The 15,489-nt window shown below is 35.2% G+C and overlaps 1 protein-coding gene across 1 annotated transcript in view; it reads left to right on the forward strand.

Moving 5' to 3' along the window:
- SEC63 (SEC63 homolog, protein translocation regulator) overlaps nucleotides 1-15,489 on the forward strand; it is a 65,790-nt gene that overhangs the window by 19,835 nt on the left and 30,466 nt on the right. Inside the window, exons 3-8 of the mRNA XM_040238561.1 lie at nucleotides 2,945-3,059; nucleotides 4,500-4,612; nucleotides 10,651-10,712; nucleotides 11,277-11,335; nucleotides 12,877-12,927; nucleotides 14,001-14,109. Coding sequence (XP_040094495.1) covers nucleotides 2,945-3,059; nucleotides 4,500-4,612; nucleotides 10,651-10,712; nucleotides 11,277-11,335; nucleotides 12,877-12,927; nucleotides 14,001-14,109 — 509 coding nt within the window. The remainder of the gene's footprint in view (nucleotides 1-2,944; nucleotides 3,060-4,499; nucleotides 4,613-10,650; nucleotides 10,713-11,276; nucleotides 11,336-12,876; nucleotides 12,928-14,000; nucleotides 14,110-15,489) is intronic.

Genomic DNA, 15,489 nt, shown 5'->3' on the forward strand with positions numbered 1-15,489 from the left:
TGCTTTCTCTATGATCCAGCAAAAGTTGGCAGTTTGATCTCTGGTTCCTCTGCCTTTTCTAAATCCGGCTTGTACATCTATCTGGAAGTTCTTGGTTCACATACCATTGAAGCCTAGCTTGAAGGATTTTGAGCATTACCTTGCTAGTATGTGAACGGAGCACAGTTGTGCGGTAGTTTGAACATTCTTTGGCATTGTCTGTCTTTGGGATTGAAAGGAAAATTGACCTTTTCCAGTCCTGTGGCCTTTTTTGAGTTTTCCAAATTTGCTGACATATTGAGTGCAGCACTTTCACAGCATCATCTTTTAGTATGTTAAAAAGCTCAGCTGGAATTCCATCACCTCCACTAGCTTTGTTTGTAGTAATGCTTCCTAAGGCCCACTTGACTTCACACTCCAGGATGTCTAGCTCTAGGTGAGTGACCACACCATCGTGGTTATCCAGGTCATTAAGACCTTTTTTGTACAGTTCTGTGTATTCTTGCCACCTCTTCTGCTTCTGTTAGGTCCTTGCTGTTTCTGTCTTTTATTGTGCCCATCTTTGCATGAAATGTTCCTTTGGTATCTCCAATTTTCTTGAAGAAATTTTTAGTCTTTCCCATTCTATTGTTTTCCTCTATTTTTTGCATTGTTCACTTAAGAAGGCTTTCTTATCTCTTCTTGCTATTCTCTGGAACTCTGCATTCAATTGGGTTTATCTTTTCCTTTCTTCTTTACATACCTAATCTTATTTAATTCTCAGACCCACTCTAGAAATTGGAAACTGAGCTAAACAACTTGCCAAGATCTCTTAGGTAATAAGGGGTAAAACTGGGATTTGACTTAAGGTAGTTTTGTTCCAGAGCCTGTCACTGGATAGGAAGGTAAAACTGGAAGTATTCTAGGTGTTCTTTGTCTTTGGGCATGTGGAAAGCAGCTTCCAGTATTATGCCTTTTAATAAGGTTTAGAACATTGATTTGGCCAGGTAGAACGAAATTTGCGTCTGAGTGCCATCTGTGTTTGTTACTCTGAGGTTAGTCAGAACTGAGTATAAAATCCTGTCCACATGCTCAAGGAGTTTGCAGTGAGCCAGAGGAAGAGGGTCATGGTTTATGTTGCTTTGTGACTGTAATCATGATCTTCCTGTTGACAGCGGTTATGGATTGGGTAGATAATTTGAGTTGAGTCTTGAAGGATGAATACAGTTTGGATATGCAGAAATGAAGAATGGGAATTCTAGGTAGAAAGACCCAGGAGAGCAAAAGCATGATGGTGGAAAAACTTAGGGAACTTTGGGAGGTGGCGATTTATTTTGTTTGAAAAACTAGGATGATAAAAGTAAAGAGGTAGGTTGGAATTGGGCCTGAGAAACTCAATCCAGATAGACACGTTTTAAGCTATGTTTCTATCAAGAGAGCTTAAATGCATGAAATGTTTTCTTTTGTGTTTGAAAACAGATCACTTCGGTTTGTTTGATTAGGATTCCTATGATTCATTTATGTCTTTGTTTAACAGTTCCTATCTAATATAACAGATTGTGATACAAAACGTATAAAAAATAAAAATTATTCCATTTCATCACTTAAAAATAAACACCATTAAGATGATTTACCTTCTGTATCTTTATTTATAATAAACTTTCTTTATTTACAAAAAATAGGATCACATTGTACATACAGCTTTGAAATCTGTTTTTCCATTTTAACACTGCAAAGTAGAGAATCTTCCACAGCAGATATTTTTAGTGTCTAGATAGCATTTCTCTATTGATGTACTGTTTACTGGTCTGTTCACTATTCTACTGATGGACATTTATATATATTTTCAGGTATTAATTATATCTGTTACCACCCTTATACTTTATAAACTTAGTTTTAGTTTATTTGCTTCTTAATTTCTTGAAGTGGAGTAGATTGATAGTTTAAAAGGTATATAGTTCTTTAGGGCTTTTGATAACCTTATTGCCAGATATTCCATCAGAGTGTACATTGTATGAGAGTTCCTTTTTTCCTTAGCTTCTCCAACACTGGTAATATCAATTTAAAAAATATTTTTATTAAATAGAACATACTGAAGTAGAAAGAAATTATTTCCCCCCCAAACCTATATGTTCTCTTATGTCTTTTTTTTTTTTAATCTGTAGTGCACATCTCTCTATCGTGTTCTGTTGCATCTGACTCTTTGTGACCCTTTTGACTGTAGCCTGCCAGGCTCTTCTGTCCATGGGATTTTTCAGGCAAGAATACTGGAGTGGTTTGCCATTTCCTCTTCCAGGGGATCTTCCTAACCCAGGGATGGAACCTGAGTCTCCAGTGTTTTCTGAATTGCAGGCGAATTCTTTACACATTGAACCATCTGGGAAGCCCACATGTCTCTGTATTTATTAGCTAAAAATGTTCCATTTTGTGGCTTTATCTTGGTTTATTTAATTAGTCTCCTATGAATGATTTAATTAGTTCCCAATAAATGGACATTAAGTTTGTTTCCAACTTTTTACTGTTATGGTAAATAAGACTACTTAAGGCTACTTATCTTTGCACAATTGACCAGTTATTTTTTGTAGTTTACCTTACTAAAAGTGTAATTGTGAGGTCAAGAGCAATTACTTTTTACATTAAATGGTTAACTGAATAGTAAGTATTAATATATTTGATCTAATCTAATGCGTCCAGTAAATGAGAGTTGAATTAACTTCTTACTTAAAATTCTGCAAATAGGAACTGAGAGAATATTACATGCCAGGCACTGCTAGATTCTAGAGAATTCAAAGGGGCCATAAAGACACTGTCATTATTGTATCTTACAACCCAGTGACTACAGAATTTAAGTCAATAGCACTAATTTAAGTCAGTGAGACTACTTTAGATTATTCTATGCCTTGGTCTTGCCAAAATGTCTTTAGAATCTAAAGGAAACCCAAAGAGTTGTATTTACTTACATTTCACTTACCTTTTTTCTCAACAGGAAAATAGTTCTTCTTGCAGGATGGGCATTGTTCTTATTCCTTGCATACAAAGTTTCCAAAACAGACCGAGAATATCAAGAATACAATCCTTATGAAGTATTAAATTTAGATCCTGTAAGTAGTATTTTTATATAATGTACATTAGTTTAATGATCCCTTGAAAATACTGTAGGCCCACAGCCTAAAAGAAATTGAGTTGTGCCTAAAGAAATCAGACACTGATCAGTTAAAAAAGATACCTAATCTATTTTTATTTTAATGCATATATATATATTTGTTTTTGAAGCTACAGAGGTCAGTTACCATCCTATTAAGCGTTGGTTTGTAATTGCTAAAATGTAAAAATATTTGGAGATGAGAAGTTAGTATATTTTTAAAAGACATTTCTAAGATTGGTTTAATACAAAGTTTGAACCAGGAGGTTTATTTATGTTAGTTGGATAGAACCTTGTTTTAGTTGACACTAAGGCAGTATGTTAAATCTTTATATCTTGTAAAGAACTGGTAGCTTTGTCATAGAAATTCAGATTAACCTGGAATGTATCTGTTAGTTGACTTTCTTTTTTTTTTTTCTTTAACGTTTTTTAAAAATTAATTTTTATTGGAGTATAGTTGCTTTACAGTGTGATGTGTTAGGTGACTTTCTTAATTGAACTTGATTGATGGGTCTAAGTAGAAAATTAGTCTTTTAAATTTATCTGTGGCAAGTTAGAACTGAAATGTATGCTAGAGATCATCTAGCATTTTCTTCTGATGGAGGAAATGAGGCCCGGAAAAGCTGTGTTTTGTCAGGGGTCCCATAACTTCTAGTAAACAAGCTGAACCTAGTGCTCTTTGCATTTCTCCCCGATCCTGCTTTCTTTTATTTCCTGTCTCTGCTCAGTAGATGGCTTGATCCAGAGATTCACATAATGCAAAGTAAGGAGTATATTCATCTTCTGGTTTTCTGCTTTGTAGAAGAAAAGTTTGCATACCATCTGAATTTTCTTACTGTGGTGATCATGGTCATCAAGAGAGATATTTTAAGTTTTAAAGGTTTGGGGACAATTTAATGCCATAAAAAAATCAATTTGAAAAATTGATGAATAGAAATTGAATCGAATTAGGAAACAACTAAGGTAAACTTACTAAGTTACTTAATATTAAAATGTTGTTAAACAGATGAAACCAGATAGTCTTCAGATTATTTCTTAGAAAAGAGGTTAACCTTTGATTTGAGTTTTTTTTCCAGCCAGAATTAATTAACTTGATCATTCTTTGATATTTAAAATTCTCTGTCATTTTATTTTATTTAAATGGCATTCATATATTATCAATCTCAAATCATCTATGTGCATGGCATATAGTTAGATGCTCAGTAAAATAAAATATATTGGACAGCGTAAATATTTTTACTTAAAAATATGTAAGTGAAATTTATAGGACAAGATACATAAGATAAAAGCTTCATTTTCTGAAAATATTGAGTAGTTCAATATTTTAAGTTCAGAATGGGATGGATTATGTTTTACAGTAGTCTGCTTATTTTTACTAAAAGAAAGCCTTTTCTTTTAGGGGGCAACTGTAGCAGAGATTAAGAAACAGTATCGTTTGCTGTCTCTTAAATATCATCCAGATAAAGGAGGTGATGAAGTTATGTTCATGAGAATAGCAAAAGCTTATGCAGCGTAAGTATTTTAGGACTCATTATACATTTTTAAGTTTTCTATTGGAATTAAATAGTAATCAGTAAAATAATTGCCATATACTTTTTTCAAGTGTTGACCTCATATGTTGAGTCTTCTGTGGGACTTCCTGGTAACCCTGCAGGGGTAATTTAGCTAAACCTTAATTTTAAGTAACTCACAGTAGTGCTTTTGCCATGTGAGTTGATTAAGTAGTAAGTGATATGTTAATTGAGCTATTGCAAAGCATACTGATGAGAAGAGGATATACTAACACTTTGCTTTCATTTCTAGACTTTTTATTAGGCTAGATCTAGTTCTTTTAAATGAGACAAGCATACAAGTATTATAGCTTGTTTCATTTAAACTACTTAAAAGATGAGTTTAATTTTTGGAAAACAGGATAGAGGATATAAAACTTAGTTATTTCTTGGGTGTTAATATTGCCGGAGATAAAAAGGTAGCTGGATTCTTCCGGATAGGTATATCCCACACAACCCTTATGTTAAATTAAAGAGTAAAATACAGACAAGATGTTATCTGTTTTTTGAGGAAAACTCAGTAATGTACAATTTTGTAAGCTAACTTAAAAAATATAAGTAATAGAATATGCAGATATAATAGCAGGCTGTGAAAGTGGAATATGAATGACAAAAGTTTGGTAAATACTGTCTTATGCATTTTTGTGCCTAATAGAAGTATATTGACTGTGTCTCCTTTCTGCCTACACCCTCCTCCCCAACCCCCATCCTTTGGATGTTTTCTGTGTGAATATGCTTCTGTAATAAAGTAGTACTTGCAGGAGCTTCTGAGGTGTGCTCTACGTTTTCTTTTCTATACAGCAGAGGTTCTCCAGATTGCTGTCTTTCAGTTGGTGTGTTCTTTCCCCCTTTTTTCAGTGTCTCCTTCACACATTTACCCTTGTTGCACAAGTATTACAATGCCTTAGTTGCTGTCTTCAGGTAATTAAAGAACTGAAGATTTCCAGAGGTCAGATAGCCAAGATTAATTAGTATTTTTAATTTTAGTGTTTTTGGTACAGTTATTTTCTCCCCCTTAGTTTTCAGGTATTGTAACATTTTCAAGGTCATGATTTTGTTCTCAGGTTACTGGAAATCTGGCTTTATTATGTATGGTCACTATTCTAAAAAGTACTGAAGAATAATATATGGCCTTTGGTTTAAACTCAGTTACATGATCATGATATAGAGTGTTTTGTATGTAAAGGGTCTAAAATAGTTGATGGTCTATCAGGCAGATGAAGAAGTAAAATGATTACAGGACCCAGAACTCTTGAGTTATTGTAACTTGTACAAGTATAACTAGATTAGTTAAAAGGGTACATTTTACTGAATATGTATATAATAGGTTTGAGTCATTGAATTGAAGCTGCTGTCTTATGTATAACTCTAGTAGCCTAAGATACGTATTTCAAGCAACTTGTGGAATGCAGTTATAGACTTTGATCTACAAAGTTTTTCAGAATTTGCCTTGGTTATTTAAGCTAGTTTCTCTTCCCTTATTTGCTCATTATAATAAATAAGTGGGTCATTCCTATTTCTTCAGGCCAAATTGTTACTTAAAGGAAAGGAGGTATGGTTATTTTTGAGGAGTTAGGCCAACTTATGAATTCTCTGATTCATTTCTCTGGATACAGTTGGGATTTTGCTTTTGGGTGTAGAACCTGTGTTTAAACTATTTTTTAACACATGGGCAGCATGAATTAACATCCTTAAAACTATTTTAATTTTTACAACCTATGTTTGCATGTATTCTTAGATATGAATGCATAACTTAGCTGTGTATAGCCAACTCAGGCGACTCATATATAATTTAGTGAAGGCATTCTCTGGATTAGGATTTATAATCTGAGGTCGCCGAAACAGTATACAGAATTTATGTATATTTGTAAATGTGCATTTTTTTCCAGGACAGGAGGGGCATAGATTTCATTAGATTTAATGATTCCTAATAGGGTTTATGATATAACCTCCCACCCTCAAAGTCAAGGAATATGTTTAGGAAACCTGACTCTCTTTGAATTAAAAAAAAAAATTATGTTAGTACCAGTGGTGGTGTGTGACCTTATTATATATAAATTATACTGAAATCACACAGCTTCTAAGTTCTTTAAGTCTTAGAAGTGGTATTATACTGAAGCACTAGTAAGTAGCAAAAAATCAGTTGCTTTCTTAAACTGACTTTTTAAAAAATTGATAATTCCTTTGACTATACAGACTGGTTACACAACAGTTGTACACATATTGGTTTAATGAATGAGTTAATGAAATTTTAATCAGATGTGTGTGCAGGTTGAAAAATCAAATGCTTCTTTGATGTGAGCTGTGCTTTATTTTGCAAATCTGAGGGCACTGAATAGAGAACAGAACAGTTTATGTTCTTGCCATCATTAGAAAGGCAGAAAGGAACAAGATAATTATTTGGGGGAAAAGAATCTGATTAGGAGACAGAAAATTTAAAGAAACAGTAGCTAAAGCTCTTGTTGAAGTGGACAATTATACAGGGAAACCAAGGCAAACGTTTTTGAGAAATAGCCCTTCCTTAGCAGAAAAGAATCCTAGCATCACTCCTTGTTAACTTGCAGTCTAATAATGCCTTTCCTTGGCTCTTGTATTTTACTGTGGCCTTAGGTCAAGTAGTATAAGTGAAGTTATAGTTGAATAAGGACTAAAGATGTCAAGGTGCTCGTAAGTGTAAAAATATTTTCAAATCATTGAAAAATTTTGCAATTTTATTAAGGTACTTCTGCATTCTTTCTCTCAACTTGGAGCTTTATTAAATAGAAAATACAGTGTATCTTAGGTACATATGCTCTGGGAAATAAAAATATGGCTAAAATTCAGTTCAGCTTAGTCATGTCTGACTCCCTGCGACCCCATGGACTGCAGCATGTCAGGCTTCCTTGTCCATTACCAATTCCCAGAGCCTACTCAAACCCGTGTCCATCGCGTCGGTGATGCCATCCAACCATCTAATCCTCTGTCGTCCTTTTCTCCTCCTGCCTGCAATCTTTCCCAGCATCAGGGTCTTTTCCAAGGAGTGGGTTCTTCGCATCAGGTGGCCAAAGTATTGGAGCTTCAGCTTCAGCCCTTCTAATGAATATTCAGGACTGATTTCCTTTAGGATTGTCTGGCTGGATCTCCTTGCAGTCCAAGGGACTCTCAAGAGTCTTACCAACACCACAGTTTAAAAGCATCAATTCTTCGGTGCTCAGCATTCTTTATAGTCCAACTCTCACATCCATACATGACTACTAGAAAAACCATAGCTTTGACTAGACAGACCTTCATTGGTAAAGTAATGTCACTGCTTTTTAATATGCTGTCTAGGTTTGGCATAGCTTTTCTTCCAAGGAACAAGTGTCTTTTAATTTCATGGCTGCAGTCACAATCTGCAGTGATTTTGGAGCCCCCCAAAATAAAGTCTGTCATTGTTTCCATTGTTTGCCCATCTATTTGCCATGGAGTGATAGGACCAGAGGCCATGATCTTTGTTTTCTGAATGTTGAGTTTTAAGCCAACTTTTTCACTCTCCTCTTTCACTTTCATCAAGAGGCTCTTTAATTCTTCTTTGGTTTCTGCCATAAGGATGGTGTCATCTGCATATCTGAGGTTATTGATATTTCTCCCAGCAATCTTGATTCCAGCTTGTGCTTCATCCAGCCCGGCATTTCTCATGATGTACTCTGCTTATAAGTTAAATAAGCAGGGTGACAGTATACAGCCTTGACGTACTCCTTTCCCAATTTGGAACCAGGAACACGATGATCCAAAATGTTGGCAATTTTGTCTCTGGTTCCTCTGCCTTTTCTAAATCTAGCTTGAACATCTGGAAGTTCATGGTTCACATGCTGTTGAAGCCTGGCTTGGAAAAATGTGAACATTACTTTGCTAGCATGTGAGATGAGTGCGATTGTGCAGTCGTTTGAACATTCTTTGGCATTGCCTTTCTTTGGGATTGGAATGAAAACTGACATTTTCCAGTCCTGTGGCCACTGCTGCTGCTGCTGCTGCTAAGTTGCTTCAGTCGTGTCCGACTCTGTGCGACCCCATAGATGGCAGCCCACCAGGCTCCCCCGTCCTTGGGATTCTCCAGGCAAGAACACTGGAGTGGGTTGCCATTTCCTTCTCCAGTGCATGAAAGTGAAAAGTGAAAGTGAAGTCGCTCAGTCGTGTCCGACTCTTAGTGACCCCATGGACTGCAGCCTACCAGGCTCCTCCATCCATTGGATTTTCCAGGCAAGAGTACTGGAGTGGGGTGCCATTGTCTTCTCCGGTGGCCACTGCTGAGTTTTCCAAAATTAGCTGGGATATTGAGTGTAGCACTTTGACAGGATCATCTTTTAGGATTTGAAATAGCTCAACTGGAATTCCATCACCTCCACTAGCTTTGTTCATAGTGATGCTTCCTAAGGCTCACTTGACCTTGCATTCCAGGATGTCTGACTTTAGGTCAGTGATCACACCGTCGTGGTTATCTGGGTCCTGAAGATCTTTTCTATATAGTTCTTCTGTGTACTCTTGCCACCTCTTCTTAATATCTTCTGTTTCTGTTAGGTCCATGCCATTTCTGTCCTTCATTATGTCCATCTTTGCATGAAATGTTCCCTTGATATCTCTAATTTTCTTGATGAGATCTCTAGTTTTTCCCATTCTGTTATTTTCCTCTAATTCTTTGCATTGATCACTGAGGAAGGCTTTCTTATCTCTCCTTACTATGCTTTGGAATTCTTCATTCAGATGAGTATATCTTTCCTTTTCTCCTTTGCCTTTAGCTTCTCTTCTTTTTTCAGCTATTTGTAAGGCCTCCTCAGACAAACTTTTGCCTTCTTGGATTTCTTTTTCTTGAGGATGGTCTTGATCACTGCCTCCTTGGCAATGTCACGAACCTCCGTCCATAGTTCTTCAGGCACTCTATCAGATCTAATCTCTTGAGTCTATTTATCACTTCCACTGTATAATTGTAAGGGATTTGATTTAGGTTATATCTGAATGGTCTAGTGGTTTTCCCTACATTCTTCAATTTAAGTCTGAATTTTGCAATAAGGAGTTCATGATCTGAGCCACAGTCAGCTTCCAGTCTATTTTTGCTGACTGTATAGAGCTTTTCCATCTTTGGCTAAAATTAGGTTTGAACATAAACATAATCTATTGCCAGTAGGTCTGCAAGTATGTCTTCCTTATTATGCTATTGGTCATTTTTGTATGTTTTTGACTGCCTTGTCTCCTTAACAATTTTGTAAGGTTTCTTAAGGAAAGAGTTCTTTTAATGTTTTTTATTTTTTTTTTAATGTCTATGCCAGGACCTGGAATAAAGCTACTCTTACCCTGTGCCTTGAGCCATTGCCCAGGTCATTGGTTATGTTTATGTTTACGTATTTAAAAAAAAATCACTGTCTCTCATATTGCCTGAGTTAGGAAGCTGTTGCTTTAGCAAGTATTTGCCTAGTCTTCCCGGAAGTTGTCTTAGGAGAAAATTGGGATCTCAGCACAGTGTAAATGAGCTTTACCACAGCAGTGGAGTTTTATAGGTGGTGTTTATTTTTTTCTTTGAGAATGTGGTGCAAGTTTTGGAGGGATTATTATTAATCATATATTAAGTTTATATTTAAAATATAGGTATATATCATTACTAAAATAAATTAAAGCATGGCCATCAAAAAATTTTGGGAAATAAGTGAGTATATAAGATTGAAAAAAGTCACATCTAATTCCCCCTGCCTCCTTAGAAAATGTAATAGCCTTTAAAGTTTGATCTTCTGTCTTGAACTGGCTAAACTTGAGAACTCTTGGGCCAACTAAGAATTTGTATATGGGCTAATTAATTAGCATTTTTTGTTAATGCTGAATTCCTTCCTTACCTGTCCCTATTTTTTTTTCAGATTCCAGAGGGTTTTTCTTGATTCTCTGAAATTATTTCTTTTAAGAAATGAGTTGGTTGGTTAATGGAGTTTGTGTAGTTGAGTACTTATTTTTCAGATGTGGTTTTCTAATTTTGCACCTTTGTTCTTTTTATGCTAGTTTAACTGATGAAGAATCCCGGAAAAATTGGGAAGAATTTGGAAATCCAGATGGGCCTCAAGGTGTGGTAAATGATGATTAAAAAAATACTGGGGTTAAGGTATTATGTATATTATGAAAATGTTAGATTTAAAAGAACGTTTTGATTTTCTTAGTTTGTGAATAGAAAAAATACAACTGCACACAGTTAAATGGATACGTAAATTGAGCTTCCTTTACTTAATTTTTCTAGAGATTAGTTGGAAAGATCTTTGATTTGGTGAAAAGAGTAGTCACTGTCATTATTTATCATTTCCAGTTAGTGGTTGATAAAAATAGGATGAAAAATCTTTTTTTTTCTTTACTGACTAAACATTTTCCCATATATTCATAGTGTTTACATAAACTCAGGACATGTAAATGGATTTAAGTGTTCTGAGAAGAAGGAATTCATGTACTTAGATTTTTTTTCTTTTGGAAAAATTTGAAGTTTCCAATATAAACCATATCACATCAACTTTGTATATGAGACACACATAGTAAGATAATCTTAAAGTTTTTTGGAAGTGACAGGGGAGGTAGAATTTAGGGATATAAATAAATGAAACTGGAAGTGCAGACTCTTCAAGATACTCTTCCTGTTTTAGCCACAAGCTTTGGAATTGCCCTCCCAGCTTGGATCGTTGACCAGAAAAATTCAATATTGGTGAGTACACTTAATAAGACACATGATAATGTGTTAGATATATCTTGGTAATACAGAGATAACATTATAGAGAAAATTCCAGTATACTGTTTCTAATTTAACTGTGTATTATGGAAACTTTTTACGTAATGGAGAGAAGAATTGGTTCTTATTATTACATTGCTATTTGGGGGAGTGTACTCCAGTGTAGTTTTAGAACCTTCAAATTGTGGTGATTTCTTTTGGAGGTAGTTTCAGATTGGGTCCTACCCTTAGTTTAGGAAACTACTGTTTCTTATGGTGTTGACATTTATCCCTAAGTAGTACTCAAAATTTAAATTCCTTTAAGGGGCAGCAGGATGATCAGACTTCAATCAGCAATGAGAGGCTGCAACTCTTAAAACGTCAGAAATTATCTTAACCTGTTGTTTAGGAATTCCCTACTTCTCCTTTCTTGAAAATAATTATCTAGGAGCTGTCTTTAAAGCAATAAAAACCAGTCTGTCATTTGTAACATTTGTTACAATCCTTACAGTCTGTCATTTGTTTTGAAAATGGCTATTTAGTGTCATTTTATGGCTATTTATTTACATGTTTTCTTCCAGGGTATATAGTTGTTGTATATAAGCATGTTGAGGGAATACTAGAGAAGAGAAAGATTGTTAGCTACCAGATTTGGGATTGAGTAGTAGGACAAAAATCATAATGGAAATTACCTGCAAACAGCATTATATGTTCTGTTTGATATTGAGGCAAAGAAACCAGGTTCTACCTTTTATTTCCAAGGCACTAACTACTTGCTAAGATGTGGATGACCCTTGAACAACAGGGGCTTGAACTGTGTAAAGTGAAAGTGAGTCACTCAGTCGTATCTGACTCTTTGCGACCCCATGGACTACACAGTCCATGGAATTCTCCAGGCCAGAATACTGGAGTGGGTAGCCTTTCCCTTCTCTAGGGGATCTTTCCAACCCAGGGATCGAACCCAGGTCTCCTGCATTGCAGGCAGATTCTTTACCACTGAGCCACCAGAACTGTGTAGGTCCACTTATATATGATTTTTTTTCCCAATAAACATGGACTACAGTAGTCCACAATCCATGGTTGAATCCATGAATGCAAAGCCACTGTATGGAAGGCCAGCTCTAAAGTTATATGTGGATTTTCGACTGCAAGGAGGTTGGTCCCCCAGCCCCCACATTACTCAAGGTCAGCTGAAGTTGGCTCTCCCTGTCAGCATGTTTCACATCCCTGGATACTCTGTTACCACCAATTTATATAAAGGACCTGAGCATCCCTGAATTTTGGTTTCCTTGGGGGTTTTGAAACCAGTTCCCCTCAGATACCGAAGGATGACTGTATATGCTGCAGATTCCCCATCTGCAAAAAGGAAAATAATAATGGTACCTTCCTCGTAGAGTTTGAAAGTTAGGATTAAATGAAATACATAAGATGTGCTTTTAATAGTGCCTCCATGTAAGCATCAAAATAAGTGTCCATGGATGTTGTAATTTACCTTATGAAGGAATGAGTGGTCTTTTTCTCCTCCTTTTCACTTCAAGGTTTTACTTGTATATGGCTTGGCATTCATGGTTATCCTTCCAGTTGTTGTGGTAAGTTCCAGCTCTTGTTAACATTTTTTTAGGGAAGAGAGTGGGTGGCATGGTTTGGGGTCTCCTTATAAGATCGTAATTTGTGTTAGAATATAATCCATAATCCATTAATCCTTGAGTTTTAAGAATTTTATATTCAACTATTCTTTAAGGTCTTCTAAAGGTGACATCACTTTAGTATGTTAAAATGTGTCTCCTCACGATTCAAAAGTTACACACAAATGAGATAATACAGATATATTTAGAATTTAAGGTGAAAGTCTTCTGTCACTACCTCCCCCAAGTCCATCTCTCTGTTGGAGATAATCGCTGCTAAGTGTTGATTTCCTTTTCATATCTTTTTCTATGCATTAAATGTATACACACGTTTTTAAAAATGTGGTCTTACTATATATATTGTCCTGTGACTTTCTTGCTTCATACAGGAATACAACATGTAGAACAACCTCATTTTTAAAAAAGTCTGCATCAGTTCAGTCAGTTCAGTCACTCAGTCATGTCTGACTCTTTGCGACCCCAAATATAGAGATACCATAATGTTTATGATTTTATTGTTTATTACCTTCATGACTGGTGGTGTTCTTACAGACCTTAGGGTTCCTATGAATCCTGTAGTGAGGCTTACGATTAACCTGTCTTGCTTTCTTCATAGGATTGTTGTGTTAGAGTCCAATTGAATGGAATAATGTGAATGAAAGTAGTATATCAACTGTAAAATTGCTCTTACACTTATTTGTCAAACATTTATTGAAGACATGCCATGTGTCAGAAACCAACTTGTTGCTTATAGCAATGGGTTGTTTCATTCCTGTTTTGTCTGTAAACAATTTCTAGTTGAAACGTAAATCTTTTAATCTTATATATAATGAGTTAGGCTGGTATTTAGGCATCATGCAGCATAAATACTTGCTAGATAAATCATTTGAAATATATAGTAAAGGTATTTGTTCTAAAGAGCAGGTATTTTTATTGGTTTATGAACATTTAGAAAATTTGACCATAAACATTCTGCATCAAAGTTAACATTTATTGTGGCTTTCATGTTTTTTTCCTTGTTTAATTTTGTGTCTTAGGGCTCTTGGTGGTATCGCTCAATACGCTATAGCGGAGACCAGATTCTAATACGCACAACACAGATTTATACCTACTTTGTTTATAAAACTCGAAATATGGATATGAAACGTAAGTAAATTTAAGTCACTGTGATAGTAAATTATTTTCTGAGTCATTTATGTGGAATTGGTATATGTATTCAATTGGAGAAATTCCATTTTATAGTTTTAGGGATATTCAGTTGATTATAGCTAAAGCTGGAGGAAGATGCTAATACCCTTTGTCATATTTCTTGATCTGTAGTTCTGTTATTGACTCAGCTATATGTATATGTATATATTTTCCCTTCAGAGATTTTTATGGTAAAGCTCCTTATGGATTAATTTTGTAATAATTCCAGCTAACATTTTTTGAGTATTTATTGTTGCCAAGTATTGTGAGGCACTGTCATATATTAACTCATTTAATCTTTGTATGCTCCCATAAATAAGTGCTGTTTTTAAGCGCATTTTATAGATGAAGAAACTGAGCTCAAGGATACATAGTAAGTGACAGCTAGGATAGAACTCAAGCAGTATGGTTCCCAAGCCAGTACATTATACCATGCTAATGGTGTAAAATAAGTAGAGGTCTTAGGAGTGTTTAAAGAAATTTGCCAAAATATTTCATTCCCAGAGGCTTATTTCAGAATTTATTATGACATAAAAAGTAACATCCTAAATACTTTCTTTAATCCCATAAAGCTAACATTGTAAATTTTATCCCTGGAATACTTAATATTACCTTTCAGAAACACTGCTCTATTGAAATCTTACACATTAAAAAAAAAAAGGACATAAGTTTAAAATTGTGCTTCATGGGTGGATGCATTTTTGTTCCAAAACCTGAGTGGACTTTGTCATATTTTGTGTTTGCCAATTTTATTAACTCTCTTGGTAATGAGAAAGAGATTTATCATATAATCCCAGGATTATATGACTGTGTGAGCTGATTTTATATTTCTGGAGAATGAGCAGGTCTTTTATTTCTGAGGAATGAGTGAATGTTACCCTCCCTTGTGCACATGTACACTCTTCTTTGTGCTGGGTTGAAATCTTAATATATAAACATTCTCCCTTATGAAAATATTTCATGTTTGTAACCAGTTTTAATATGTGTTTTTGGACCAGTGATCTTGATTTCTGTTTCATTTTTGAGGGTGGTACTTAGCTTACACAATTCTATCAGAAAAACTTTGTTTAGCTTTATTTAATTTTGTTTGGTTAGTTATCATTGGTTTTAGGACTGGCACCATTTATATAGCTGTCTTAGGAACCATTGTTTTCATTCAAACATTTGAGGGTAGTAATAGTAATAACTCACACACATTACTGTGCTTATGTGTATCAGGCACATATGAAGAAATTGAGGCCCATAGAGAAGTGAAGAATATTGTCTTAGGTCATTCAGCTAGGACTTGAAAGCTTCAGGGTTTATGCACTTAACTCCTATACTGTCCTGATTTTTGTG

The sequence above is a fragment of the Oryx dammah genome, unplaced genomic scaffold (genome assembly GCF_014754425.2).
Source record: "Oryx dammah isolate SB20612 unplaced genomic scaffold, SCBI_Odam_1.1 HiC_scaffold_4, whole genome shotgun sequence".
In the NCBI taxonomy this organism is placed as follows: domain Eukaryota; kingdom Metazoa; phylum Chordata; class Mammalia; order Artiodactyla; family Bovidae; genus Oryx; species Oryx dammah.